This window comes from Lithobates pipiens, unplaced genomic scaffold, assembly GCF_037356315.1.
Source record: "Lithobates pipiens isolate NorthernLeopardFrog02 unplaced genomic scaffold, aLitPip1_a1.2 Scaffold_8, whole genome shotgun sequence".
In the NCBI taxonomy this organism is placed as follows: domain Eukaryota; kingdom Metazoa; phylum Chordata; class Amphibia; order Anura; family Ranidae; genus Lithobates; species Lithobates pipiens.
In genome coordinates, this window is record NW_027507903.1 from 469,459,402 (window position 1) to 469,487,395 (window position 27,994).

The 27,994-nt window shown below is 44.6% G+C and overlaps 1 protein-coding gene across 4 annotated transcripts in view; it reads left to right on the forward strand.

The window, feature by feature from the left end:
• PTPRO (protein tyrosine phosphatase receptor type O) overlaps positions 1-27,994 on the forward strand; it is a 112,939-nt gene that overhangs the window by 79,099 nt on the left and 5,846 nt on the right. For 2 of the 4 annotated variants that reach the window (XM_077468583.1, XM_077468582.1), the window contains exons 15-25: positions 8,035-8,155; positions 9,225-9,293; positions 9,825-9,908; positions 11,252-11,314; positions 13,588-13,623; positions 18,892-18,973; positions 23,077-23,167; positions 23,338-23,414; positions 24,213-24,347; positions 26,013-26,135; positions 27,518-27,672. In XM_077468583.1, coding sequence (XP_077324709.1) covers positions 8,035-8,155; positions 9,225-9,293; positions 9,825-9,908; positions 11,252-11,314; positions 13,588-13,623; positions 18,892-18,973; positions 23,077-23,167; positions 23,338-23,414; positions 24,213-24,347; positions 26,013-26,135; positions 27,518-27,672 — 1,036 coding nt within the window. The remainder of the gene's footprint in view (positions 1-8,034; positions 8,156-9,224; positions 9,294-9,824; positions 9,909-11,251; positions 11,315-13,587; positions 13,624-18,891; positions 18,974-23,076; positions 23,168-23,337; positions 23,415-24,212; positions 24,348-26,012; positions 26,136-27,517; positions 27,673-27,994) is intronic. The other 2 variants (XM_077468584.1, XM_077468585.1) reach the window with 2 other exon arrangements.

Below are 27,994 nucleotides of genomic sequence, written 5' to 3' on the forward strand. Positions count from 1 at the left end.
CGGCTAGAAGACCCTCGAAGACGGAAGACCCCCGGAGCTGTGCAATAAACTATTTTATCTTGTGTGTTGTGTTTTTTTTGTACTTTATTTTACAGGTGAATGGGTAGGGGTACATTGTACCCCATACTCATTCACATAGGGTGGGGGGCCGGTATCCGGGGGCCCCCTTATTAAAGGGGGCTCCCGGATTCCGATAAGCTCCCCGCCCGCAGACCTGACAACCAACGGCCAGGGTTGTCGGGAAGAGGCCCTTGTCCTGATCAACATGGGGACAAGGTGCTTTGGGGTGGGGGGCCACGCAGCCCCCCCTTCCCCAAGGCACTCCCCATGTTGAGGGCACGCAGCCTGGTACGGCTCAGGAGGGGGGGGGCGCTCGCTCGCCCCCCCTTTTCTGGCCGGCCGGGTAGCGTGCTCGGACAAGGGTCTGATGTGGACCCGGGGGGGACCCCCACGCCAATTTTTTTTCGGCGTTGGGGTTCCCCTTAAAGTCCATACCAGGTGGCGGGGCCAGCGACGTCTCCTTCGCGGGCCCCGCCTACCTGGAGACCCGCTCGATTGAGCGGACTTTTCTCCCGGCGGGAAAAGTCCGTTCATTTCAAAAGTACGGCGTACTGGCACACACAGGGCCAGATTGTCCGCCGAAATGCGAGTCCGGCGGGAAGATTGGAGTGCAAAACTACTTTCTAAGTCCGCCGTACTTTCGGGTCAAAAAAGTATGCCGGAGGCTACACACGGGGGGATTGCCCGGCGGACTTGAGTTTGCCGGACTTTTCTACCCGATTGTTTGATCGTGTGTACGCGCCATTAGTCTTCCCCCAAGCAGATGTATCCAAGGAATATTAGTGAAGATCATTGGAGGAACAGCATTTAAAGGTTCCTTGATCCAATTATATATGGTCAGTTTTGGTGAATGAGGTCTTATGTTTATAGGTAACTTTTACTGTTCCACTCATAAAGTCTTGGATTTACTAAAGGCAAATAGACTGTGCACTTTGCAAGTGCAGTTGAACCCAGAGCTTAGTGATTGTGGTAAAGCTATGCTGATCATCCAATCATGTGCAAGCAAAAATGCTGTTTTTTTTTTTTTTTTTTTTCCATAAAGTATTTATTGAATTTCAAAGAAACAAAAAGTGTAACAAGCAATACTTAATGTACTACACAAATGAAGTACAAGTCAATATTACAGACAATAACAAAGTAAGTATTCGTACAGGTGAACAGGTGTAAAGCGCTTAGTTTTGAAGTGGAACTCTGAGATGAGACCTTCCCCACATCCCCTGTTCAAATTTCACACAGTGCTACAACCCCTACGTCTCAACTCCTTTTCATTTCCTCTTTAAGGATGCAATCCCAATGAGCGTCAGGGGGTAGCTAAGCATAGGCAAATTAATCGATTCGAGGATGTTCAGTCGTCCATCGCAATAGGGCTATCGGGCTATGTCCCGGAGTATGAAAGAGGGGAATGGTGGGTGGGTGATAAAACTTCGGTCAAAATAGAGGCGTAGGGGACTGGGAAGGGGTTCACTCCGTCAATCAGAGGCTGGTAACCGTCCTTGTGTGTGGAAGTCTGTGTCAATGTCGAAGGCCGAACCCCCATGCGGGGGGGTGGTGAACTCAAAAAGAAAGAAGGAAGAACAAGGGTAGGGGAACAGCAAAAGAGTGGATGGAGGGTAGAGGGTGGGTATATGGGTTAGGAAGGGGGTTTTCTCTCCGGGCTCCCCCATTTGTCCATGCGCAGAATGGAGGTTGGGATCCAGAAAGCAACCTAGCAGCCTATCCGAAATAGGAACCTGAGGCCAAGCGGACAGTGTGAGTTGGGGCTGGGGGTTCTTCTAAATCCTACAGGTGATTACCCAGTACGTACGGGACAAGACATGTTGGCCCCGAAGTTCAAGGGGTTACTGCTTTGAAAGGTCATCCATCTATCCCAAATCTGTGCGAATTTATGAGGGGCATCCTTAGCAATATAAATGAGTTCCTCCATCTCAGCTATCTTTGCCACCTTTTGTAACCATTCAGTGGTGGAAGGGACAGTGGAAGATCCCCAATGGATAGGGATGCAAAGTTTGGCAGCGTTGAGTAGATGTAAGCCTAGTGAGTGCGTATATGAGCGGTTTGGGATTGAAGTATGGTGTAGGAGCATGCGGGCAGCTGTGAATTCGATAGGGAGATCAGTAATAGAGCTAGCTATGTCATGCACCCGGGTCCAGAATTCCTGGATCCGGGGACACGACCACCATATATGTAGTAGGGATCCGTCAGCACCAAGGCACCTCCAGCATTTGTTAGGGATTTCTGGGTTAAATTTGGTTATCAGAGCCGGCGTTCGATACCACCGTGAAATAAGTTTAAAATTGTTCTCTTGGGTATGCACGTTCAGGGAGCCTTTATGTGTGATGATAAAGATCTTTTCCCATTCCTCTTCCGAGATCTCCATTTGCAGATCTCTTTCCCACGCTATACATGCTTTCCAATTTTTTGGTGATTTGGACTGGGAGAGGAATGAGTGGGTCACCGAAATAAGGTGGCGTTGGGGAGAGGCCTGTGAGCAGAGGGTTTCAAAAGGTGTCAGCCGCCTAGTTAACTCAGCTTCTCTATGTACCTGTTTAAGAAAATGGCGTATTTGAAAGTAGGACCATTTAGGTATGGGGGGAGATCCCCTCCTGTCGGGAGTGCAGAGTAGTCCAAGATCTCCCCATTGTTATAGAACTGATGCGCAAACATTTCTTTATGTGGCCAGCTATTTTTGAGAAAGGTCGCGGACATGCCAGGAGGGAACGCGGGATTCAGCCGAACAGGCATGAGGGGCCCAGGGTTGGAAGAGACATTGAATTTTTTGCAAGCTTCTCTAAAGTTTGTTAGGGTGGCGTACACTAGGGGGTGTTCTTTTAGGGCCTTAGGAACAGAGGGAGGGGGAATCCAGGGTGTGTGGTTGATGGGTAGGTTCGAGAAAGCGTTTTCTATAGTGACCCAATCTTTATCTGACCCATGGGCTGACCAATCAAAAATTCTGACCATTTGGCAGGCAAGGGAATATAGTTTGAGATCCGTAAGACCTATGCCCCCTACGGTTTTAGGGCTCGTAAGTTGGCTATAGCTGATTCTTGGACGCTTATGTTTCCATAAAAATTTCGTGAACGCACGCTTAAGGTGCATAAAAAAGGAGGCAGGGAGTTGGATGGGAATTGTCTGAAGAAGATACAGGACTCTAGGGAGCACATTCATCTTGAGAATAGCTGCCCTGCCAAACCAAGAGAAGTGGGGTTTGTCCCATCTCCGTAGGTCTTCGGTGATAGAGCGTGACAGCGGGAGGAAGTTTTTGGAGTATAAAGTGGATAAATGCTTGGGGAGTTGAATTCCTAAGTATGTTATAGCCTCCTGTTTCCAGGAGAAGGGGAATGCGGTTTGACATTGAGAAACTAATTCGTTAGGCAGAGTAATGTTTAGCGCATCAGACTTTGAAAAATTGATTTTCAAGTTGGAGAGCTTGCCAAAGGTTTCAAAGTCCTTAAGCACATTCGGGATAGACGTTAACGGCTGGCTGAGAAACAGAAGGATGTCGTCCGCGAATGCCGCTAACTTATGAGTGCGCCCCGCCACCTGGATTCCCCTAATGTCGTCGTTGGATTGTAAGCGTCGGAGGAGGGGCTCAAGCGTCAAGATAAACAGAATAGGGGACAGAGGGCATCCCTGTCTCGTTCCATTTCGGATGGGGAAGGCATTTGACAGGTGGCCATTAACTCTGATGCTCGCAGTGGGGGTAGTATAAAGGGACAAAATAAAGGTCATCAGTCTATTGGGTAGGCCTAAGTGTTGGAGTACAGCAGCTAGGTAGTCCCAGGCCAACCTGTCAAATGCCTTCTCCGCATCCAGGGACAGAAAAAATCCCTTTTCATTGCGGGATGTGAGCCAATGATGTAGGTTAATGGCCTTGGTAGTGTTGTCCCTGGCTTCCCTGCCAGGGACAAAGCCCACCTGATATTTGCCAATAAGAGAGGGGAGGAGTGGTAGCAAGCGGTTGGCTAGTATTTTGGCAAAGAGCTTGATGTCTGAATTAAGAAGGGAAATGGGTCTATAACTGGTGACTGAGGAAGCGTCCTTCCCTGGTTTGGGGATGACCGTGATGTGGGCTTCTAAAAGCCGGTGGAATGGAGTTTCTGAATTGCTAAGGGAGTTAAAGGCCCGCAGAAAGGGCGTAGTGAGGATCTCTGTAAAAGCCTTGTAGTACGGGGCAGAAAGACCGTCCGGTCCTGGGCTTTTGCCTGGCTTTAGTTGCTTGATGGCCTGCCTGAGCTCCAAATCTGAAATCGGATTATCCAGTTCAGAGGCCAAGTCATCGGAAATTTTCCCGGGACTATATTTATCCAAGAAATCAGTAAGGAGCATATCCCTGTGTCTTTGGGTCGAATGAGTAGAAGATGGGCTGTGCAAGTTGTATAGGTTCTTGTAATACGCTTCGAATTGGGACGCTATATCTGCCGAGGATGTGTGTGCAGTGCCCCCTGGGTCCTTTATAGTGTGGACAGTAGTGGAGATGCGCTTGGTGCAGATGGCCTGGGCCAGGAGTCTACCATTTTTATTTCCCTGTTCATAGAACAGTTTCTGATTAAGAATAAATTTACGGTGAGTTTTACGATTCAGCGCCTCCTGTAAGAGCTTTCTTGTCTCAGTCAGATCTTGAAGCGTGGCCTGCGCTAAAGAGTGTTTGTGGGCTCATTCCAGTTGTTGAATTTTATGGACTAAATCGGAGATACGGGCTTGGTTCGCTTTTTTCCGTAATGCGGCTAATTCTATAAACTTCCCTCTAATGGTACATTTGTGCGCTTCCCAGACCGTAATAGGGGATATCCCGGGGACCATATTTTCCTGGAAATAGTGATTTAGGCTGGATGAAATAGCATTGATGTCTGTCTCGGAGGAAAGGAGGGATGCGTCCAGGCGCCAAATTTTTGTGGTATTATGTTGGATCGGGAAGGTAAGGAGCATTGAGATCGGGTGATGGTCTGCCATGAGAAGTGGTTCTATCCTAGCCGATTGGAGTAGAGGCAAATCTCTTTGGAAGAGGAACAGATAATCTAACCTGGAATATCTATTGTGTGGTGTGGAAAAAAAAGTGTAATCTTTTCGTGGAGGGATGTAAAGTGCGCCACGCGTCGTGTAGTGCAAGAGCTTGCAGTAAGGTTCTGACCTGCCGCAAAGAGCTGTAGGGAAGGGAGGACGTCCCCGACGAGGAATCCAAGAGGGGTTGTAGCACTACATTAAAGTCGCCGCCCAGTACTGTCAAACCCGCCTGAAAGTTCGTGAGAAGGTCCGCGACTTTTCGGAAAAAGCTCACCTGAGCCGTGTTAGGGCTGTATATGGTTGCTAGAGTAACTGGTTTGTTATATATGGTACCCTTCAAGAAGACGTATCTTCCATCTGGGTCAATAATAGATTCTTCTAGCTGCCATGGGACGTGTCTAGCGATGAGAACTGAGACCCCCTTGGTTTTTGCAGAGGGGTTTGTAAAATGGTAAGCTGTAGGATATTTTCGGCTTATAAAGTTAGGGATCTGTCCCATGCGGAAGTGTGTTTCCTGTAGGAATGCCACATCTACTTTCTGTTTGGAGATAAGGTTTAAGACTTGGCTACGTTTTTCGGGGATGTTCAAGCCTTTCACATTCTGCGACCAGATTTTGAGAGTGGAGGGGCCCGGGGTAGGGGTTGAGTTGGACATAATTGTGTGGGGAGAGGCAGGCAAGATTGCGTGCAGTAGTGTGTTCAGGCTTTGCGCTTGGCAATGCGGGCTCCCCAAATCGAGATCGAGTGGGGGGCTGTGCAAGCAAGGAAGTGTGGGTCTAGCGCTAGGAAGGAGATCCTCCCCTCGTAGGAGGATGTGCGGTTTAGGGGAGGCCGGAGAGAAACACCCGGGGACGAGGGGGTGAAGGGTGGGTAAGAGAGGGAATGGGGAGGAGGGACAAGGGGAGAAATAGAGAAAGGGAATGTATAATAAAAAAAAGGGGAGGAAAAGGGAACAAGGAAGAGAAAAGAAAAAGCCGGAGGGTGGCGTAGCACAGCTACCTTACCCTAACCTAATGCGGTGAGTCCGGAATGGGTCAACAGTCGGAGAGTCCGTCCGTTGTGGGAGTGCGTGGAAGGGTGTCCGGGTCGTAGTCCTTTCGGAGTCAGTCCAGCGGGAGTCCTTGGGAGATGACTGCAAGTATAGTAGGAGCCTGCTATCGTGAAAAAGCAGGGGAAAGATGGTGAATTATAACAGCACAACTGTATATCCTGAGATAAACATAATAGTAAAAGTAAAACGGCAGCATAAAGAAAACCGAACAAAGGAAGTGCAATAATAGTACAAAGCCATGGAACAGTGCTACATACGAAAAAATGGAACCAAGAGGAATATGTAACATGTAAGAAGCTAACAAATGTCCAACCATCCCCCTTGTTTCTAATAACAGAATGGTCCGTCTCATGCACATCCTGACATATACCTATCGATCCCCCCCGCCTCCCCTCCCCCCATCCCCCCCATCACCCACCCCCCACATTATCAGCTAAGCAGTTCAAAGAGATCCCATTGCCTATAGCAGTCACAAAACAGTGTCATATGATAACCAATCACAGGCCGAACCATGGGAGAGGACCTCTTCGAGGTGGCTGGATGTATCAACCTGATCTGTGGAAGGGTCCTGCTATAAAAGTGAGAGAGAGAGGGATCACAAAACAAAAAAAAAAGGGGGGGGAGACGAGGGGGAGAGGGGGGGCTGCATCAGAGTGGGGGACCGCTCCCCCCCCCAACAGTATTAATGATAGAACCAACCAATCAGCCTGAGGACTTTTCCCGATAACCGCCATCCGATCATGGCCGCTGATCAGGCTTAGTGATTACAAAAAGGTAGCTGACGGCAAGAGGGACCCGTGAGTCCTAGGGAGGGGGGAGAGAGGGGCACCCCGCTAATCAAGGCAAAAATAGGGACATAAAAAAAAAGAAAAAAAAAAAAGAAGGAAAAATAAAAAATAAAGGAAAAAGGGAAAAAACAAAACAAAAACAAAAACCAAAAACGGGGGTGTACGGTATAGTGTACAATATAGTCAATCAGTTCCAGTGTACCCCCAGTCTTCCAGATTGGGAGGGAGGGAGGGGGGATCCGTCAAAATGCATCGGGACCTAGTCAGAAACCTGAGTAAAGTAGACAAAGGTGCAGGAACCTGCAAACTGGAAAAGTGAAAAGTAGCGGTGAGTTACGGGTCGTCAGGTCGAGCTCGCCTGTGGGCTGGTGAGGCAGTAGGGCTATCGTAGGCCCTGTCGCCGTGTGCTCTTTGCTGATGCGGGCTTGGCGAAGATGATCTACGCCGTCGGATATGAAAATCATCTCTTTCAGGGATGGTGTCCATTGAATCAGATCTGCGAAGATGGTCGGTACGGAAGGCTTTGTACCAGTCAGGTAAAGCAACCGGAGGTAACTGAAGCGCATCGCAGAATCTTCCTAGTTCTTCAGGTACTCTCAAGATGGCGGTGCGTCCCGCAACAGTCGCTGAGAGACCAAAAGGGAATCTCCACTTGTAGGGAATGCCTTTACGGCGCAGGACCTCCAGGAGGGGACGTAGGTCTCTCCTGTTTTGTAGAGTTACTGGCGATAGATCTTGGAAAATCTTTACTTCTGTGCCCTGGAACAGCAGCTGCCGTCTGTCTCTGGCTCTTCTCAGAATTTCCTCTTAATTTTTAAAGTTCACTAGGCAGCAGACAACATCTCGAGGGGGGTCTGTGTCCCTGCCCCTGGGTTTCAAGGCTCTATGCAAACGTTCAAATTCCAGGGGGGTGTCTGGGGGTCTGCTGTTTTTTTTTAATTGTTTCCTTGCACTTGATGGAGTATTCTTTTGAAAGTGAAGCTTCACCACATTAACTAGGCTCTGAAGAAAATGATTACACTTGCAAAGTGTACAGTCTTTTTGCCTTTTGTAAATACATACTACAATGTTCTTGTTTACTATACTGTATTTGTTCATGGACTTGCAGTAAAATGTTTTTTTCCTGCTTTCTAGTTGCTGAAATGAATCCAAATGTTGTGGTGATTTCTTTGCTGGCTGTGCTGAGCATTCTCCTGATCGGACTCTTGCTAGCCACTCTAGTAGTCCTACGGCGGAAGCACCTCCAAATGTCACGGTAAAAAAAGTTGGAGAGTTTGGGGTTTATATAGAAATACTATATATATATATATATATATATATATATATATATATATATATATATATATATTGTATATAGAGTCAGGTCAGGGATGTGGGTTGTTATATATAGTGTAGTTAGACAGTGTAGAAGGCGAATATATAGGTTAAGTGTTATAAGACAGGAAGAGAGATGGTCTAGTACAGAGTGTTCTCCGCTTACCGGGGGGCATGTTAGGAGGTCTGGGGTGCAACTGTGTATAATAAATAGGGATATGTATGCATAGGGGCTGATTTACTAAAGGGAAAAAGACTGTGCACTTTGCAAAATGCAAGTGCAGTTGTTCCACGGGCTTAGTAAATGTATTTTTTTATTTTCCTTGCACGTGATTGGGTACTCTTTTCAAAGTGAAGCCTTACCACATTTACTAAACTCTGGCGCAACTTGCTTTTAGTAGATCAGCCCCATTGTGTGTGTGTGTGTGTAATGAAATATGGGGGGGGGGGCTTTATATAGTGGTGGGCTTAACTAGACAGGAAGAGACATAATCTGGAGTAGAGTGTTACCTATTACCTATTGGAGGGATTCAATGAAAGGTCTGTTGGGAAATCCGCCTACTCACAGCACATGTTTTCCAACTTCCTGGATCTACCATCTTCTTTAAGCATCCTAGATAAGAGAAGAACACCAATAATCTTATCTGTGATTTTGTAAAGAGAGAACTGTAAGTGCCGATTCACACAGGGGCGACACAACTTGCAGCGCGACTCACAGACACGACCTGCACACGACTTCAGCAGCGACTTGCAAAACGACTACTGTATAGAAGTCAATGCAAGTCGCCTGAAGTCGCCCCAAAAATACTACAGGAACCTTTTTATAAGTCGGAGCGGCTTGAGTCGCTCCTTTTAGAACGGTTCTATAGTACAGAATGGAGCGCGACTTGTCAGGTGGCTAAGTCGCCTGACAAGTCGCGGTAGTGTGAACGGGCACTTAAGGACCCTTGATGAGTAGAGTTGATATTTGGAAGACTGCATAGTAAAAACTTTTCGCTCTGTTTATCCAGGGAGTGTGGAGCAGGAACATTTGTCAATTTTGCCACTCTGGAGAGAGATGGAAAGCTTCCATATAATTGGTGAGTGTCCTTTCCCTTTCGCTGATGTTTATATCTGACACCAAAATGACAGACAGTGTCCTAAGAATTGATGCTTGAGTTTTCCCTTGTGCAAAATCTGAGGATCTGTATATCACTTCAAGATGATGCATTCAAAGCAAAAAAAGTCCCATTCATTTGTGTTTGTGGCTAGTTCACATCTATGTGCTGCAGCTTAGCACTTTTTAAAAATAGTATGCTGCATTTATGTGTTTATGTGACTAAAGCAGACGCAAGGAAATTAATGATAAAGGCAGAAAAAGCATGTCATTTTTTATATTTTAAATACATCTGCAGCAAGGAAACACCCTCTTCTGAATGTTTCCCCCTCAATCTGCATAACGCATGTGGAAAACAAGCGTGTTGAAAAAAAATCACAAAAATTCATGTGTATGCATGTCAAAAACGCACGTGGCTGCATCCGCATAGGTGTGACAGGTCCTTAGTCCTTGTACTGTGGCAGACGCTTTCTCTAACCTCCATTTCTCTGTCCCTGCATATTAATGCTCCCAGGCGTCGAAGCATTTTTGCTTTCCTAACCCTCCTGCCCTCGTGTCTGTGGACTGACTACCTCTTGGCTTTTTATATTAATCCATGGTAAGTCCTTTCCATTCTTCTGCTAATTTCAATTCTGTATATCCACTAGTTTCACAGTACACATATATACCAGAGTCAGCACTAACCATTAAGACTAGGGATGAGCCCGATGTTCAAGTTGCACGTAAGGTGTAAGTTCACGCTGCCCCCGACAAATGGGAAAAAAAAAAGCTGCAACCGCCCTGCCTCCATGGGAGGCTCCTGCTGTCTTATGCGTCTTCACTGTGACAGCTCTTATATAACTGAGGGCGGGGCCACACAGTGACATAACCGGGTGACCCTGCCCCCCTCTGACGCCACAGGGACTTCCCAATGGCTTCCCATGGTATCAGAGGGGGCGGGGCCACCCGGTGATGTGAACTAGTGACCCCTTGCAGGGTTAGTGCAGGGCTCCCCTTAAAATCTATACCAGAACTGAAGGGGCAGGACCCAGGTCCCCAAATACTTTTTATAACAAAAACTTGCATATAACCTTTAAAATTAGCACTTTTGATTATTCATGTTCGTGTCCCATAGACTTTAACGGAGTTCGTGTGTTCTGACGAATTTTGTGCCTGTTCGCATGTTCTGCTGTGAACCGAACAGGAGGGTGTTCAGCTCATCCCTAATTAGGACATTCTCCAGAGAAGAGAAGGGCTTGCTTCCCTTCGTAGAAATATTATATGCTGATATTTTTTTTTACTATCTCAGTTAGTTGAATACATTTGGGCACTTCTACTGTCATGTCCTTTAATTAGCCAACATATGACTGCTTCTATTGAATGGAAACATTTTAAGTCATAGAATCACATAGCCTTAAGGTAGCGGCATAGAGAAGGTGACAGCTGTGTCAGGTGACGATTTCACATCTGTTAGTAGCAGGACACTGCTGGTTGGCCACTATAAAAACAAAACTGCTAATGACCCTTCTGATAAGTTATCTTTGGCTGCCTCTTGCCCCTCCTGTCTCTACAGAAATAAAATGTTAGGGTTTGTGGAGCCTGGATGTCAACTTTATGAAGTTCTCTGTTGCATCATGACTACATGTCTGACTGCCCTATAAATTATCTTGGCAGCTTCGGGCTTAGCTGTGTACTCACCTTGCACTCATAATACATAAATCTAAACATTTTAGTTAGTCTTTTTATTTACTGTGGCTTTAAAGAGTACAGTGCTTACGATTTAGTCTCTGATAACACAAGTTTTAATATGGATAGCATAATCTGTATAAACTATGTAGGAAACGAACACACACCCCTAATACCCCACTTACCCCTAACACTGAAGCAACTATATTGCATTTTGCCTTCTAGCAGGCTCCACACACTTTCCCTAAATAGGTTTTTATGTTTTTTTCCTCATAGTGTTACCCGAATATTTTACCAGAGAAGTAGTGACGTTTGTCTGGAATCGCAGTGTCCAGTTAGGTTAGTCGCCGACTGTAATGGCCAGTTATCTCAGCATTCTGCCCCACAATCACATGCCCGATGAATGTTGCCATGTTAAAGAAAGTATTTTTGTACGGTATGCCACATTATGTTGGTATTCATTGTTAAAACTAAATAATAAAAATAAATATATTGCACTCATTTGGAATGCAAGATTGCTTCCTATTCCTCTAGGGTTTTTTCGAAATGTATAAATCTCTCACATTTTTCTAATCACGTACAGAGGAAATGCTTTCTTTCTGTGTCACCCTCAATGTTTCATTGCTTATCCGCTCACTCAGTATGCTCAACTGCCACTGTCAACAGCCAATAGTATCCTAAGCTGTCACTGTTCCCAATCCTCAGTGTTCTCAGCTTCTACTGTCTCAACCCTCAGTATGGACAAATTTCACTATTTCCAACCAAAAATATCCCCAGCTCCCACTTTCCCCAAACCTCAGTATGCTCAACTGCCACTGTCTCCGATTATCACTTCCCTCAGAGGCCTCTGTACCCAAGCCTCAGCACCCTCAGATTCCACTGTTACCAGGTCTATGTAATATCATCTACCACTGTTTTAAACCCTCTTTACCCTCAGCTATCCTGCCCCAAACCTCACTACCATCAACTGCCATTGTCCTCAACTCTCTGTAACCTCAGATGTCCTGTCCCTAACCATCAATATAGGGTAAGACAGAGCGAGTTCAGAGATGGGAAACAAACATGGTCAAAGAATAAAACATACTAGGACAGACTTCAGTATGAAGGGAAAGGGGAAACATGACTGAAACCTTTAAATACATCAAGAGGGTGAATAAGGTTCAGGAGAGCAGTATATTCAGTATAAAGTCAAGATCAAGAACACAGGAACGTGACCTCAAACTAGCAGGAGGAAAGTTCAAAACTAATCTTAGAAAGTATTATTTTACTGAAACAGTAGTTGATGCTTGGAATAGTAGACAGCATAGGAAGTGACTTAGTCAACAGTAAGTGGATTTAAACATACTGTATGTATAACTAGGATAGACCCAATGGACCACTTAGTCTTTTTTCTGCCATCACTCTTCTAATATCCTTGGCTGCCACTGTCCCTAATTCTAAGTGTCCTCAGCAGCCACTGTTTCAAGCCTTAGTATGTCTACCTTTCACTCTCACCAGTCCTTAGCTGGAACTGTCCTTAACCCTCAATCCCTCTAGCTGCCAGTATCCCCTTTCCTCAGTACTGCCGCTTTTTCCAACACTGTACACTCAGCTTTTTTGTCTCCAACCCTCATCACTGCTGGTTGCCACTATTCAAATATCTCAGAAACCTCAGCTTTTTATATCTCCAACACTCAATTTATTCAGAAGCCAGTGTCCCCAAACCTCATTACCTTCAACTGCCTTTGTTCCTAAAATTCAGTATCCTTACACTCAGCACCTTTCATTTTTTAAGAAGGTTGAGGATTTAAGCTTCTATGGGCAGAAAAATGGGACTTTTAGGTCAATCTCTATTCGGACAATGGACATAGGATTAACCCAAGGCCTATGCCTTACTTATGACTGACATTGAGATTTAATGCTGTTTCCAGATCAGCGCAAGTGTCAAGACATTTCTCCTCACCTACTTTATTTATGACAGTCATACCAAAATGAGAGGAGTGGTTGTCACTATGACATAAAGTCACAGCCAGCAAATAAAATATTGTCAAATATTTTAACCCTTCACTATTCAATTAAAAATGTGTTTTTGATGTTGTCAGTGTCCCCATTGCAGAGATTTACAATCGTTATGTATTAAGACAGGAACTGATGAGAAATCTCTCTAATATGAGCACAGATGCTGACAGAAGATCTAACACTGCCTTTCCTATGGACTGATATCTATCAGCACTGTATCGTGTTTGCTTACCCATAAAGGAAGAGGAGACCAGTGACTGTGCTCCTGAAGGTCCCTTTCATGGCAGTTCATTTCCTATAGTAACTCTTTAGTGGATATTGGGAATTATAGCTGCAGACTATGCATATTGTCTTACTATCATTGTCTATAAACTCACATATACACCTGCAATACTGAAGATATCTCAGTAAATGAATTGACATTGCTCCTCATTATGATTAGTATTTGTTTTTGTCATTAATTCTTTGTACTGCAATGCTGCTGTCAGTCTCTCGTACATTTTCTAGGTGAACACAAAATGATGAGCACTTTCCTTGGCAATGTGATCTGCTTTGTGATGCTTCTGTTTTATTCATTCATTTATTTTCCTTTACAATATTTTTTTTTGTTCCAGGAATAAGAATGGATTTAAGAAGCGGAAACTGACAAAGTATGTTTCTTTTGAATTGTCACACACAGTTTTTTATATCTGTTCATTTATATCAATGTGTTTCCTAACACCACACAAAGTTCAGTCAGGTTTGTGTTTACTAAATTCAGTCAGGTCATTTGCTGGTGAACGAAGACCAGTTTATGGGTCACTGCACTTTGCCCTGTTGATTAGATTTAATAGACCTTCACATAATTTGAAACAAAAGGGTTGCATGCCAGCTTTATTTTCACACACATTTTCATAAAAAATACAGGCATACCCCACTTTTAATTACACAATGGGGTGTATTTACTAAAGCTGGAAAGTGCAGAATCAGGCTCACTTCTGCATAGAAACCAATGAGCTTCCAGGTTTTATTACCAAAGCCTAATTGAACAAGCTGGGGTTAGAAGTTCATTGGTTTCCATGCAGAAGTGAGCCTGATTTCGTACTTTCCAGCTTTAGTAAATAAACCCCATTGTGTACTTAAAAGTGGGGTATGTCTGTACTTGCCTACTAGAAACGCATAAGGCAGAATATTTCTCATTGCTACGCATTAGGATCTAATTATCAGTGTCTTTCTTTACCCAAAAATTACACAACCTGCATCAAGATTCACAAATTTTCCTAATTTGTGTGAATCTTGGATAAAGCAATAATAAATAGGCCCCTCAATATGCAATTAATTGAATGCAGGTGGATGACAGGAATGGACCTGTCAGAGCCCTGCGGTTCTCTATGGGTTGATCGGATGAAAACGAACAGTTGTCTGTTTTCATCAAATTCCATCCGCTGGACAGATGGCGAACGTATTGCCATCCGTCTGTGTTGAGCGGATCTTGTTGGATCGTATGGCAGGCGGGTGTCAACGGGCACATCTCCGCTGACCACCGCCTGCCCATACAAGTCATGGGTGGCCCACTCGGATCCGCCTGAAAAACAGATAGGCGCATCCAAGGGGGCCGATCGTGTGAAAGGGGCCTTAAGAAGGTGAGCTGCATCTTGTTGAAACATCTGTTTACAACAAAATATATTTTTCACTTTGTTCAAAACCTGTTGCGCTGAAACAAATACCAAAATTTCAAAATGATTATCCTGATAATTAATAAAGTAACAAATATGATACATTAAGTCAAAGGTGATGCATATACCATCAACCCCTTATGAAGGTTAATCAATAGTGTACATCATACCCACTATTTTATAGTGGGTATGATTTATTTACTAAAGGCAAAAATACTGTGCAATGAAAGTGCAGTTGCTCTAGATCTGAGGGGAAGCTCTGCTGATTTCTATCATCCAAGCAAAATTGCTTGTAACGGCCATAACCCTTGGCAGGGCGGCCTTAACTTTTGGGCTTACCGGTTACCTCCGCTTGGCTTGTTCTTCCACGTCTAGGGGTTCCCAGGGTTAGTACCCAACAACTTTGGACGCTGAAACCATAAAAGTCCTTTAGAAAGGGTTTTTATTTGCAGGGGTAACATCCAACAAACACAGTCTCGTATGGGAACAGAGGGCAAGGGTGAAGAAACTCAGGCACCTTGAACTGCTAGTTATCAGAATGTCTCTAATACAACCCAGAGAGTAGCCACTCGCAGCTGGGTGCTTCAAAGCTGAACAAATCTCTAGCCAGAGAATATGGCAGTCAGCACTTTGATCCAGAACTTGTGAAATTCTTGACCTTGAGTAATTTGTAACAGAAGTGAACAGGAACCTTTTCCTCAATACCTGGAACGTTCTCTGTCTCCTTGGCAGTACTGGAAAACATGGATTCGCTGATGTGCTTAACAACCCAGCAACCAGGCACTTCTCGGGATGCCAACTTGTTGGCCCTCCTCCGAAGAGTCCTCCCCCGGTCGTGTACACGAGCTGTGGTGCCCCTCCAAGCCGAGAGCACACCCGGGCGTCTTGAATCCTCCCTCAGTTACTGCGCCTCGGTCCAGCCAGTTCCAAGACTCGGGAACAGACGGATCCTTACCCCAGACCAGGCGGATCTATTGGGGTTAGCCAACCAAAGCATGTTGCGGAGCAACAAGTGCTCCCGTGACCGGGACCCCTCGCGGGGCTACCCCGATCCACAATCAGGAACAAGCAGCTATGGCCTCACGAACGAACCCTGTACAGGTGACTTCAACATCTTAAGTACCCTTCCCCAGACTCCCCAGTGGGGCCAGGCGCATCCACTGATTGGCTCCAGGAAAGCTGATACATAAAGCGTCCAACCAGGCCTGGTTCTGGGCCTGTCATGTGCACCTAACTGTACACATGACCAGGCAGAACTCTAACACAACCCAGCCAAACTGATGTCAAAGTTAAACCTACATAATTAACCCTTAGAACCCCTTTACTGTTCTGAGGCAAAAACTAAATTTGTACATGACAGACACCTTGTCCAAAGTGTCATTGCTACAGCTGTTTTTATTTGCTTGTTTTTTCTTTGCATGTTCCACTCAGATCTAGAGCAACTGCACTTGCACGTGCACAGACAATTTGGCTTTAGTAAATAAAACCCCTTGTGGGTATTGCATTAAATCCGTTAAAATTAACACCATATGTAAAAAATGAAGTCCATCCATGAATATTTGTGTATTCACCCGTGACTCCCTTTTACCCGTCACACTCAACCTCTTGCAGACAGTGGAGACCCCAAATTATAGGCAGTTTATGCAGTGCTTATGCCCTGTACACACGGTCGGACATTCCGACCACAAAATCAGTCCAACACCCAATTCAGTGTTTTAGTTTGTTCGAACCTCTGTCACTATCATATTGTCTATAGTAGTCTATAGTTAGGGTTTGATCAATGTGAAATATAGAGAACAATATAAAAAAAAGTGAAAGAAAAAATAATATATTAGACACTATTATTCTGGTGGTGGAGCTACCACCCTAGCAGCCCACACAGATTCTGGGGGGCCTGGGAACTCTTAAGGGATAGGGGAATAAGTAACAGAGCCTCTTACCTGCTCAGCCATCCACATAGAATAGCATTGTCATTGGGCTCCAACCACAAATATACTTCAGACTTTTCCATTCACTGGCCACCAATGTAAAGGGGGTATTTACACTGACCACCGATGCAACAACCAGTTCTAAACACTGACCTATGGTTAATAGAGGATTAAGACACAGTTGTGTAGCTGACTGACAACATACCATCTTCATTATTGTAACATCTCCTTTATCACTCGTTTGGGTCTCCTGACCTGACTCTTCCCGATTCCCGCTGCCTCTCAAGCCATTTCCTCTTGGATGACCGAGAGGTACCTGAAATGTAACTTTGAGCTAATTGTCTTCTGTCTGAATTGACTTACACATCTAACTGTGAAGAATAAGTAGCCCTTTCATTCACCTTTTATATCTAGAAAATCTCAAAGTCATGCCCCATTCACTTGTTCATCTCCTAAACACATTCCCAGCTAATCTCTTCTGCAATATTTTTCTAGTTGGATTCCACTTACAAGGACCTTGTCTTTACAGTTTTGCCCCATAAATGCTGCAGCAAGGTTTACCTATTCCTCTCTGTCAAGCAAGAAACCATTTCCCAAACGATTCTGTCCATTCCTCCACTGACCTGCTTATACCCTTCTCACTTATTACTTCATTCCATTTATGAGCCATCATCTGGGATATTGAGATTCCACCCACCACCTCCACCATCTGCTGTGCAGCTTTCTGCCTTTATTGTATCATTTATCTCAGTTTTCTACCTTAAACCCAGACAGATAAAGGGGACCAGCCATGCTTAGTTTTCATTCTGCTCTACTACACTGGATGGGGATGGGAGCCAGGTGAAGAAAGCAGATCACTTCAGTAATACCCATAACATTTGCCTACAGCAGTCTTTCTCAACCTTTTCAACACAGAGGAACCCTTGAAATAGTTCTCCAGTCTAAGGGAAACCCCTGCTAAAAATTAGAAATCTACAACTCATGATACAATAGTGTGATGGTCAGTGGGAAGAATGGTCCTTACACTTGTGGTCATTGGGAAGAATTACCTCCTTACAGATAACTAAAAAGATCAATGGTGTCAATGGGAACTTATCTGAGAGGCAGAAATTGCCCAATGCTGAAGGAACCCCTAGCAACCTTTGGTGGAACCCTGGTTGAGAATCATTGGCCTACAGCAACAGTGATTGAAATTTGGAAGACATTGTGTCTAAGCTAATGCACGTAGCTTTGCTTAAATGTATAGAATAAAAGACAGAAAACTAGATGCTCTAAGTTATATGTGCTTGCAGTCCAAATAACACTGTACAACCTTAGACACTGGTTTGAGCAACTCTTTTAAAGCGGTAGTAAACCCGCTGAAGTTTTTTTTTTATTGACCTGCAAAGGAAAAGGGATAATGAGCTAGTATGCACCACATACTAGCTCATTATGAAATACTTACCTTAGAACAAGGCCCCGACATCTGGCCCGATCCACTCCAAGGGAGCTGACACGTTCCCTCAGCGTGTCTTCCGGCCACTCACAGCGCCGGAGCCGCGATATTGTCTCTCCCACGCAGGTTTAGGAGATTTTTTTTTTACCTACAGGTAAGCCTTATTATAGCCTTACTTGTAGGTAAAAATAAAAAAAAATTACTATACCACTTTAATACTCCTTGTTGTTTCTGTATACATGGATAATGCAGGACACATTATCACCGAGCACAATAAGAAAAAAAAAACACCTAGAAACAACACTTTATTCACTCACATATAGCATTATAACAACATACACTATCAGCAGCAGAAGGGTGGGCTGACAGACAAAATCTTCTCACCCGGATTAAAGGAGATGCTGTTACATGTGCTTGCAGTCCAGATCATTCTGCACAGGCACTACTCTGAGTAACATTACAACTGCTGCAAAGGGATTTCTGAGTTACAGGGTTAATAGGCACAGGGAGGTGGTAGACTTTGTAGTTAACCCTTTTTCATTTAGATTAATCTGGTTCTATGGACGTTGTATGCACCACAGAGGATGCAGCAGCTGTGGGTGACACCCCTTGTAGCCCAGGGAGGGAGCCTATCTATGACAGCAGGTCTTGTGGGTGGCTGGATGTCATACAATCAGGAAGTGTGCCTACTGCAATGCCCTGTTCTAACCAATCCTCTAACTTCCTGTATTGGATTGTGAACTTGTTATTGTATGTTTGTAATTCACTCGTGCTATTATTTAATGTATTAATTTAATGTATTGTGAACACTTCATATTATGTTGGCCCATTAATAATAAATATATTGTTATTGTTTAACTGTGTTATGTGTCAATTGTTTTCCTTTTCTGTCTTTTGCAGCCCAGTTCAGTTGGACGACTTTGACTCTTACATGGGGGATATGTCAAAGGATTCTGACTATAAATTTTCTCTGCAGTTTGAGGTGAGTTATATCAAAGATACATTTTAGAATCGTTCATTAAAATTGTTTATTTAATGCTTTAAAGTGATTGTAAAATATATGTTTTTTTTTTTAAATAAACATATTCTTTGTGTGCTCTGTGCAATAGAATTGCACAGAGCAGCCCCATTCCTCCTCTTCTGGCATCCCCCTCTGGTGCTCCTGGCTCCTCCTCTTCACAGTATGCCACCATAGGAAGCTGCTTCTTATTTTGGCACATCTGTGGGCTCAATCCTTAGCAACACTACCTGTGTCCATAGGCACAGACAGCACATCTCAGCGCCTCCCCTCACTCCCTCATCATATGATTTGATTAACAGCAGTGGGAGCTAATGGCTCCCACTGCCTAAGCAAAGCTGGTAAGAGAGGACATAACAATTATAGATGGGCACGGCATCGGATTGAGTGAGGGTGAGGTGGTGATATAGGGACTGGAACATTTTTTACCAGGGAATGCAGAGAATGCATTAAGGTAAAACATGTTTAAGCTTTAAAACCACTTTAACAAAAAATATCAGGAAAAACAGATATTATGGACAACATTAGCTGTGTCATGATCTACCTCAGACATCTTCCCAGACTACATGTCCCCAATGGCTTGTTGTATGTTTAGGACCATGCAAGTCTTCAAGTTCTGTGATCTGGGAAAAGGAACAATACACCTACACTATATTGTCAAAAGTATTGGTACAACCGCCTTTACATGCACATGAACTTTAATGGCATCCCAGTCTTAGTCCATGGGGTTCAATATTGAGTTAGTATGCCCTTTGCAGCTATAACAGCTTCAACTCTTCTGGGAAGGCTGTCCACAAGGCTTGGCTCGCAGTCTCCACTCTAATTCATCCCAAAGGTGTTCTATTGGGTTGAGGTCAGGACCCTGTGCAGGTCAGTCAAGTTCCTACACCCCCAACTTACTCAGCCATGTCTTTATGGACCTTGCTTTGTGCACTAGTCCAAATCATTTATGGTGTGAGGTTGTTTTTGAGGGGTTGGGCTTGGCCACTTAGTTCCAGGGAAGGGAAATCTTAGGGCATCAGCATACCAAGACCTTTTGGACAATTTCATGCTCCCAACTTTGTGGGAACAGTTTGGGGTTGGCCTTTTCCTGTTCCAACATGACTGCATACCATATATACATTACTGTATATATAACCTTTTTTTTAAGTCATTACATAATATCTGCTCTCAGCTGCATAAGCGGTTTACAGAGCATGGGGTGGAGAACAGCAGTACAGTGATCTTTCCGGTGAATGGCTATGCAGGGGGGTGTGTCAGCACAAGTCTGATCATTGGAGGACAGACAAGTTGTTCACTCAGCAAAGCCAGAAAACGGACCACACTGGGAAGTATGTGCTCTTATGCCTATCGTGGTCAGTTTGAAATAAAAACGCAGGGGGCTAGCAGGATCTCCAGGTATTTCACACAAAGAAAGCAATACAAACAGAACAGGATACTTGTTAACACAAGTACAGGGCAGTGGCGTAACTAGAACCTTCAGGGCCCCGATGCAAGAAACCATGGAGGGCCCCCCCCCCCACCTCCGTACAAGGCTCTTTTCTCCGAGCCCGATGGTGGAACACCAGGGCCCGGTCCCAAGTGGGTGGCTGCCCTATAAAGGAACCGATTTCTCCATTTCCCCCTGCTTCTCCTCCTCTCCTACCCACAGGCATTCAGCGGCTGCAGGAGGAAAATTCACATATGCACACACATATAAACCAGTGGCAGCTGGTGCTCAAAATTTTTAGGGGGGCGCAAGCAAACTGAAAAATTCAGAAAAAAACATAAATTACAGCCACTGTACCATCAAACGCCACCACTGTGGCATCAAATGTCATCACTGTGCCCATCAAACTCTGCCGCTGTGCCATCAAATGCCACCAGTGTGCCCATCAAATGCCACCAGTGTGCCCATCAAATGCTGCCACTGTGCCCATCAAGCTCTGCCACTGTGCCTATCAAGCTCTGCCACTGTGGCCATAAAATGGCGCCACTGAGCACATCAAATGCTGTTGGTGTGTCCATCAAATTCTGCCACTGTGAATCCCCACCGCCCGCTCGCTGTCTGCCTGCCTGCCACTTACCCTGTCTTGGTGGGGCAGCGGGTAACGGCCATGAGCGGGGTCCTCCATGCATCTCCTGCCATCCTCATCTCCCGTCCTCTCCTCCTGATTGGCTGAAATGATAGGCGTAGCTATTGGACGCCTATCAGGTGACAGGTAACAGACCCGCACACCTGATTGGTGGAGAGGCAGTTCAGTGTTAGGAAAGTGAATATTAATTCACTTTTCTAACACACCTGGGTGGACTGTGAGCGTCAAGCATGGCGCTCGCAGTTCACCTATTTTGAAGCCTATATTAGAGCCTATGGCTCTAATCAGGTGCTGCAAAAACACCCCCCGCTGCTGTAATTCAGGCGTCCGGCACCCCAAAAGGGACCAGACACCTAAATATGGGGGTGGCAGTGGTGGCCATGGATAGATTCATGCTATGCTATGCATGAATTTATCCATTGGTCATAGTGGGGGTGGCTGGAGAGAGGGGGCGGTACCTGTGCGCCCTTTTGAATGCTCCGCCACTGATAAACACATGCACATTCACATACATACATACATGCACACATACATATATGAACACACACACACACACACATACAAGCATGCTCACACACACACACATACAAGCATGCACACACACGCACACATACATGCATGCACACACACGCACACATACATGCATGCTCACACACACACATACATGCATGCTCACACACACACATACATGCATGCTCACACACACACACACACACACACACACACATATAAGCATACACACATACAAGCATGCACACACACACATACATACAAGCATGCTCACACACACACATACAAGCATGCACACACACGCACACATACATGCATGCTCACTGCTCACACACACAAATACAAGCATGCTCACACACACACACACACACATACATGCATGCTCACACATGCATGCATGCTCACACACATACAAGCATGCTCACACACATACAAGCATGCACACACACACATACATACAAGCATGCACACACACACATACATACAAGCATGCACACACACACACACATACATGCATGCTCACACGCACACATACATGCATGCTCACACACATACAAGCATGCTCACACACACACACATACAAGCATGCTCACAGATACAAGCATGCTCACACACACACACACGCATGCTCACACACACACATACATGCATGCTCACACACACACACATACAAGCATGCTCACACACACACATACAAGCATGCTCACACGCACACATACAAGCATGCTCACACGCACACATACATGCATGCTCACACACACACACACATACACGCATGCTCACACACACACACACATACAAGCATGCTCACACACACACATACAAGCATGCTCACACACACACACACACACACACACGCACACACACATGCATGCTCACACACACACATACATGCATGCTCACACGCACACATACATGCATGCTCACACGCACACATACAAGCATGCTCACACACAGATACAAGCATGCTCACACACAGATACAAGCATGCTCACACACACACACATATAAAGACAAATACAGTAGATAGAATTATAAAAAAAAAAAAAAAAAAGGCCAACATTTACCTTTGCTTTTCCGGCCGGGTACTGCACTCTAGGGGGAGACAAAGAGCACACACTGTGCTTTTACTTAGGCTAATGTGAGGACGGAGCTCCCTGCACAGTGCCGATTTCAGTTCGGCTGATGATTAGGGAGCTCCTGTCAGCCTCCCCTCCTATCGAAGAGTACAGGGGGCCCTCAAAGGCCCCCTGCAGCAAGGGGCCCGGTCGCCATGGCGATCTTGGCGACCCCTATAATTCCGCCACTGGTACAGGGAACAATAGACGCAAATCAGGATTATGAAATGTAAGGGGTAACATATTCTTTATGGGCGTTTGAATGGAATTAGTTGACTAAATGATGGCAAGAAAGAATATTCTAAAGCACAATTTTACAACAAAGTTTGAACATTTCCCCTTCTCCTGGATATTTTTTTTGCAGGAACTAAAAATGATTGGTTTGGATATAGAGCATTGTGCTGCAGACCTTCCAGCCAACCGCTGCAAGAATCGCTACACAAACATTTTGCCGTGTAAGTAGATAAAGTCATAACTTGTCATGGTTAAATTATGTTGGTTCTGCAGGAATTTGCATATACTGATGGAAAAAGGGACCAATAGCAAACCTGCATGGGCACAGTGAAGGTTCTCTAAGTTTGTGCTGGAGGGTATAGAACAGTTTTTTTTCTCTTTTCCTTTTCAGATGATTTCAGCAGAGTAAAACTTGTCTCCACAGATGAGGAAGAAGGAGCAGATTACATCAATGCAAACTTTATTCCTGTAAGTAGGAAACCAAAAGTGTACAATGAATGCACCAGAATTCCCATTAAGAATTTACAGAAATGTGCAAGGCTTTTGGCTACATTCACACGTGAGCATTTGGTTTTCAGGCAGAAAGTCGTATGTGTTTTTTGCTGCATTTTTTGCCACAACTTTGCACAGGTCAAAAGATCACTAATGTAAAAAGCAGAAAATGCCTGTAATCTGCCCAAAAAGACGCTCATGTACTTTTTTGAGCTTCGGGCTACAAAATGCTCAGATGTGAACAGGGACCATTTAAATGAATGGGATTTTGCTTGTTGGGCATTTTTTTTGTGTTTTTTATGGCGTTTTATGAGTGTTTTACAAGCTGAAAACGCTCAGGTGTAAATGCAGCGTAAAGGAGCTCAGGCATTTTATTCAGCTATTTTCAACAATATTTGGAATAATTTCAGTGTTTACTATAGTAATAAAATAGTTGATTCTATATGAATAGATACACGGAGTGAGTCATGACTAGAGTGGACTATTAGAAAGTAATAAAGTGATAAGAACGAGAATAGTTGCCAGCAGACTGGGAGTTTGTCACGCTATGCGATATCGCAGAGTGAACCCCCTTGTGTGGGAAACAATTGTTGGCCAAGAGATGTGCACAACCCCTGTGAGGGAATATTTATATAATCCAAGGCAGGTCTACAGTATGTGGTATGTGGTCATTTCTGGATTGTGGAAGTAATGCTAATGTTACATTACTCAGGCATTTCCGGTATGATAAGGACAGGTGTGGAAGTTGACAGATTTGTATGTCTGTCTCCTCAGGGCTACACCTCTGTACAGGAATACATAGCCACGCAGGGGCCCCTGCCAGACACCCGCAATGAATTTTGGAAGATGATTCTGCAGCAGAAATCCCAAGTCATCGTAATGCTGACTCAGTGCAATGAAAAGAGACGGGTAAGTGGATTCAAGTGACCTCAATTAGAGCCAACACTGTAGAATAAACAAGAAATATATCTGGTGTGTTTGAAGGCTCTTAGCAATAGAGGATTTTTTTTTGGGGGGGGGGGGGTTATGATGCTGAGAGGTAATCCAATTTACCACCATCCTTTCCTTATCTAGAAAGAAGAATATTTTGTGACTGTTCTGGAGAATGATGGAGATAGAAGAGGATGAATAGAGGGTAGAGATGGACTGAGGGCGGGACTAGATTCGATTCAGTAAGGGTAGAATAGGACAAGGATAGGATGAGGTGACATGAGGGTGGAATAAGATGAGGAAGGATTTAAGAGAACGGAGTATGGTGAGATGAGGACGAAGTGAGGTGATATGAACATAAAAGTGGGGTATGATAAGGATGGAGTGAGGTGAGATAAGGATAGAGTGAGGAGAGATGAAGATGAAATGAGGTGAGATGAGGATGGAGTGAGGTGGAATGAAAATGAAGTGAGGTGAGCTGATGATGGAGTGAGGAGAGATACTGTAAGAATGGGATGAGGTAAGCTGGGAATAAGGTGAGGTAAGATGGGAATGGGGATGGAATTGGGTGAGATGAGGATGGGGTGATGTGAAGTAAGAATGGAGTAAGGTGAGACGAGGAAGGGGTGAGCTAAGATGATGATGGAATGAGGTGAGATGGGGCTGGAGTGAGGTGAGCTGAGGCTGGAGGGGCATGATAAGAGGATTGAGTGAGGTAGAATGAGTATGGAAAAAATTTAGGGTGGGGTGAGTTGAGGTAAGGAAGATGTAATGTGAGATAAGGATGGGGTGAGGTAAGGTGACGGTGGAATAAAGTGTGATGAGGATGGAGTGAGGTGATATGAGATATGGAGAGAGGTGAGATTAGAATGGATAATGAGGTGGGATGAGGATAGAGTGAGGTAAGGTGAGGATGGAATGAGGTGAAATAAAGATGGCATTGGGATATGATGAGGATGGAATGAGTTGAGATGAGTATGGAGTGAGGTAGGATGAGGAGGGAGTAAGGTAAGCTGAAGATGAAACAAGGTGAGATGATGATGGAGTTAGGCATGATGAGGATGGAATAGGGTGAGATGTGGATGACGTAAGATGAGATAAGGATGGAGTGAGGTGAGCTGAGTACTGAATTAGGTAACTTACAGCTGGAAGAAGGGCATTTTCTTGGGAAAATAATGTTCTATAATAACGCATATTTTGCATTTCATACTGAGACCTGAGCTCTCATTTTATGAACAGCGGGTGTCCGCATCTTGTTTTATATGTTTAGCTTTTCTGGCTTCAGGAATTGGCGTGGAATCAATCGCAGCTTCCCCGGCCATTTCTCTGAATAACACACCAGGGGTTAATTACACCAAGGGTAGCTCACACTGTTTGTAAAACTCGCCATGGGTATATCACACCTGGGGGTAAATCACAGTTTATTTGCTCACCATCTTAAAATAGAAATGGAAGCTTTTCCAATAATATGTTGCTGTTATGTTGTTTGTTATGTTACTATTTCTGATAAATGGAAATCTGTGAAAAGTCTCTGGTTTTGGGGATGCTGAATAGTAAGAAAACTATTATGGGTGTCTGATGTGTTCAGCATGCAGTACATTACATGTATGTTATTCATTATTTGGTATACCTTCTGTATTACAGATAAAATGTGACCATTACTGGCCCTTTACTACAGACCCTGTCAGCTATGGGGACATCATGGTGGAGATGGTATCAGAGGATGAGCAGCCGGACTGGGCTTTCCGTGTATTTCGAGTATCACAGGTAAGTCTTGTGTTATGCCCTCAACAACAAAAAAATCACATACAAGTAACAGCTTCCTAGGTTTCCATCCTCAGAGAATGACATGTTCAAAATGGTTTAATCAGGATAGTTTCCTGCCCCGCAATCCATCCTTATACTTGGGAGATATTTTCAGTGTAAATGTAAGGAGGGTGGATTTTTTTCTTTGCAGAATTATGGAGAGAATGACTTTAAACAATTGTAAGCAGTTAGAAATCATGGGGCCTCGTACAACATAACTGACAGCCCCACCCCTTCTAACAGGTCCAGTGCCTGTGCCCGACCAATCCTTCCCCTAGCCTGCAGGCAGTGTGCATTGTGAAGAAATTTGGTTGTTGCAAAACAGTGGGATAGGTTTCAAACTTGTGCAGAGCACAGGGGTCAAAATAATGTAAAATAAAGAGTGTAGAAGGTATATAAGGTGTATATAATGAACAAAATGCAGGTATGTGAAATATGTAATATAAAGAACACATGGGTCAGGAGGGGGTGACACATAGAGGACAGGTCAGGAGTGGGTAATGTACATAGTTCTGGGTCAGGAGTGGATAACACCAGATAGGAACGGGTAATATACATAGTTCTGGGGTCCAGGGTGGGGGTAAAACATAGAGTACAGGGGTCATGTGTGGGTAGTGTACAGAGTGCAGGGGACAGGAGTTGGTAATTACACAGTGCAAGGTCAAGAGTGGATAACACATAAAGTGCAGGGGTCAGGAATGGGTAATGTACATAGTTCTGGGGTCTGGAGTGGGTAAAACATAAAGTGCAGAGGCCAAAGGTATGTAACAACGGAGCACAAGGGTAGGGGGGGGGGGGGTTTAATGTCCAGGCAAAGGCGGCAAATACGGCAAAAGTTGCAAAGGCAGTGGATGGAGGTGTACTCCATCTCCGCAGCCACATACATTGCATGCAGTTGCAAAATAGTGGTGCAGGTTTTTAGAAGTTAAATCAAATGCCCTCTGAAAAACAATCCACTGGAGATTGCTATACAGAAGGCAACACAAGTGTACACTAATCCAAAGCTTTTGAGCACTTTGGGCACAGGGCAGTAAAAAATAAAATAAATGTCTGACCATCTTACTCAGCTACCTTCCCTGCCTCACTAGCCACCCTACCCTGGTACATTTACATCCTCACCATACAGTGCACCCTGCCCTGCTACCTTCCCGTCCTCACTATACACTATGCTCAGCTACCTTCCCTGCCCCACTATCCATCCTACATAGCTACCTGCTCTGCCTCACTATTCATCCTGCCTTGTTACCTTCCATACTCACTATCCACCCTGCTCTGAAATCTAAACTGCTCTGCCCAACATGCGGCCATCACAGTAAGCTCTTCTTGTTGTATTTGATCTTTAGGCAGATGATGCTCAGCATGTTCTGCATTTTAACTTCACTGCATGGCCAGATCATGGCGTCCCAGCAAGCAGTGCAGCAGAAAGCATCCTCCAATTTGTATATATGGTGAGACAGAAAGCAGCCAAAACCAAAGGACCTATCACAGTGCACTGCAGGTAATAATCAACCTTTATACCCACTTCTCTTAAACGTTTGTCTTTAGGAAGAGAATTTTTCCGTTTAATGATTTACAAATCTGGTTAGTGACAGTCTGCAACTCTGTGAGCTGTATAAATTATTTTTCTGAGTTTGCATATTGTAGACATGAGCCTTTCATAAGAGAAATACAAGGGCTGCCATTGCTCAGTTCTCCTGAAAAGGCCAAGCTCTTGACCCCATCCACCACCAATATTTGGAATTTCTGACCCAGAACAAGTATGTAGATCAGGATTTGTTTTAACTCACTGACTTTGCTCTTCTGTATATGTGTTGGTCAAG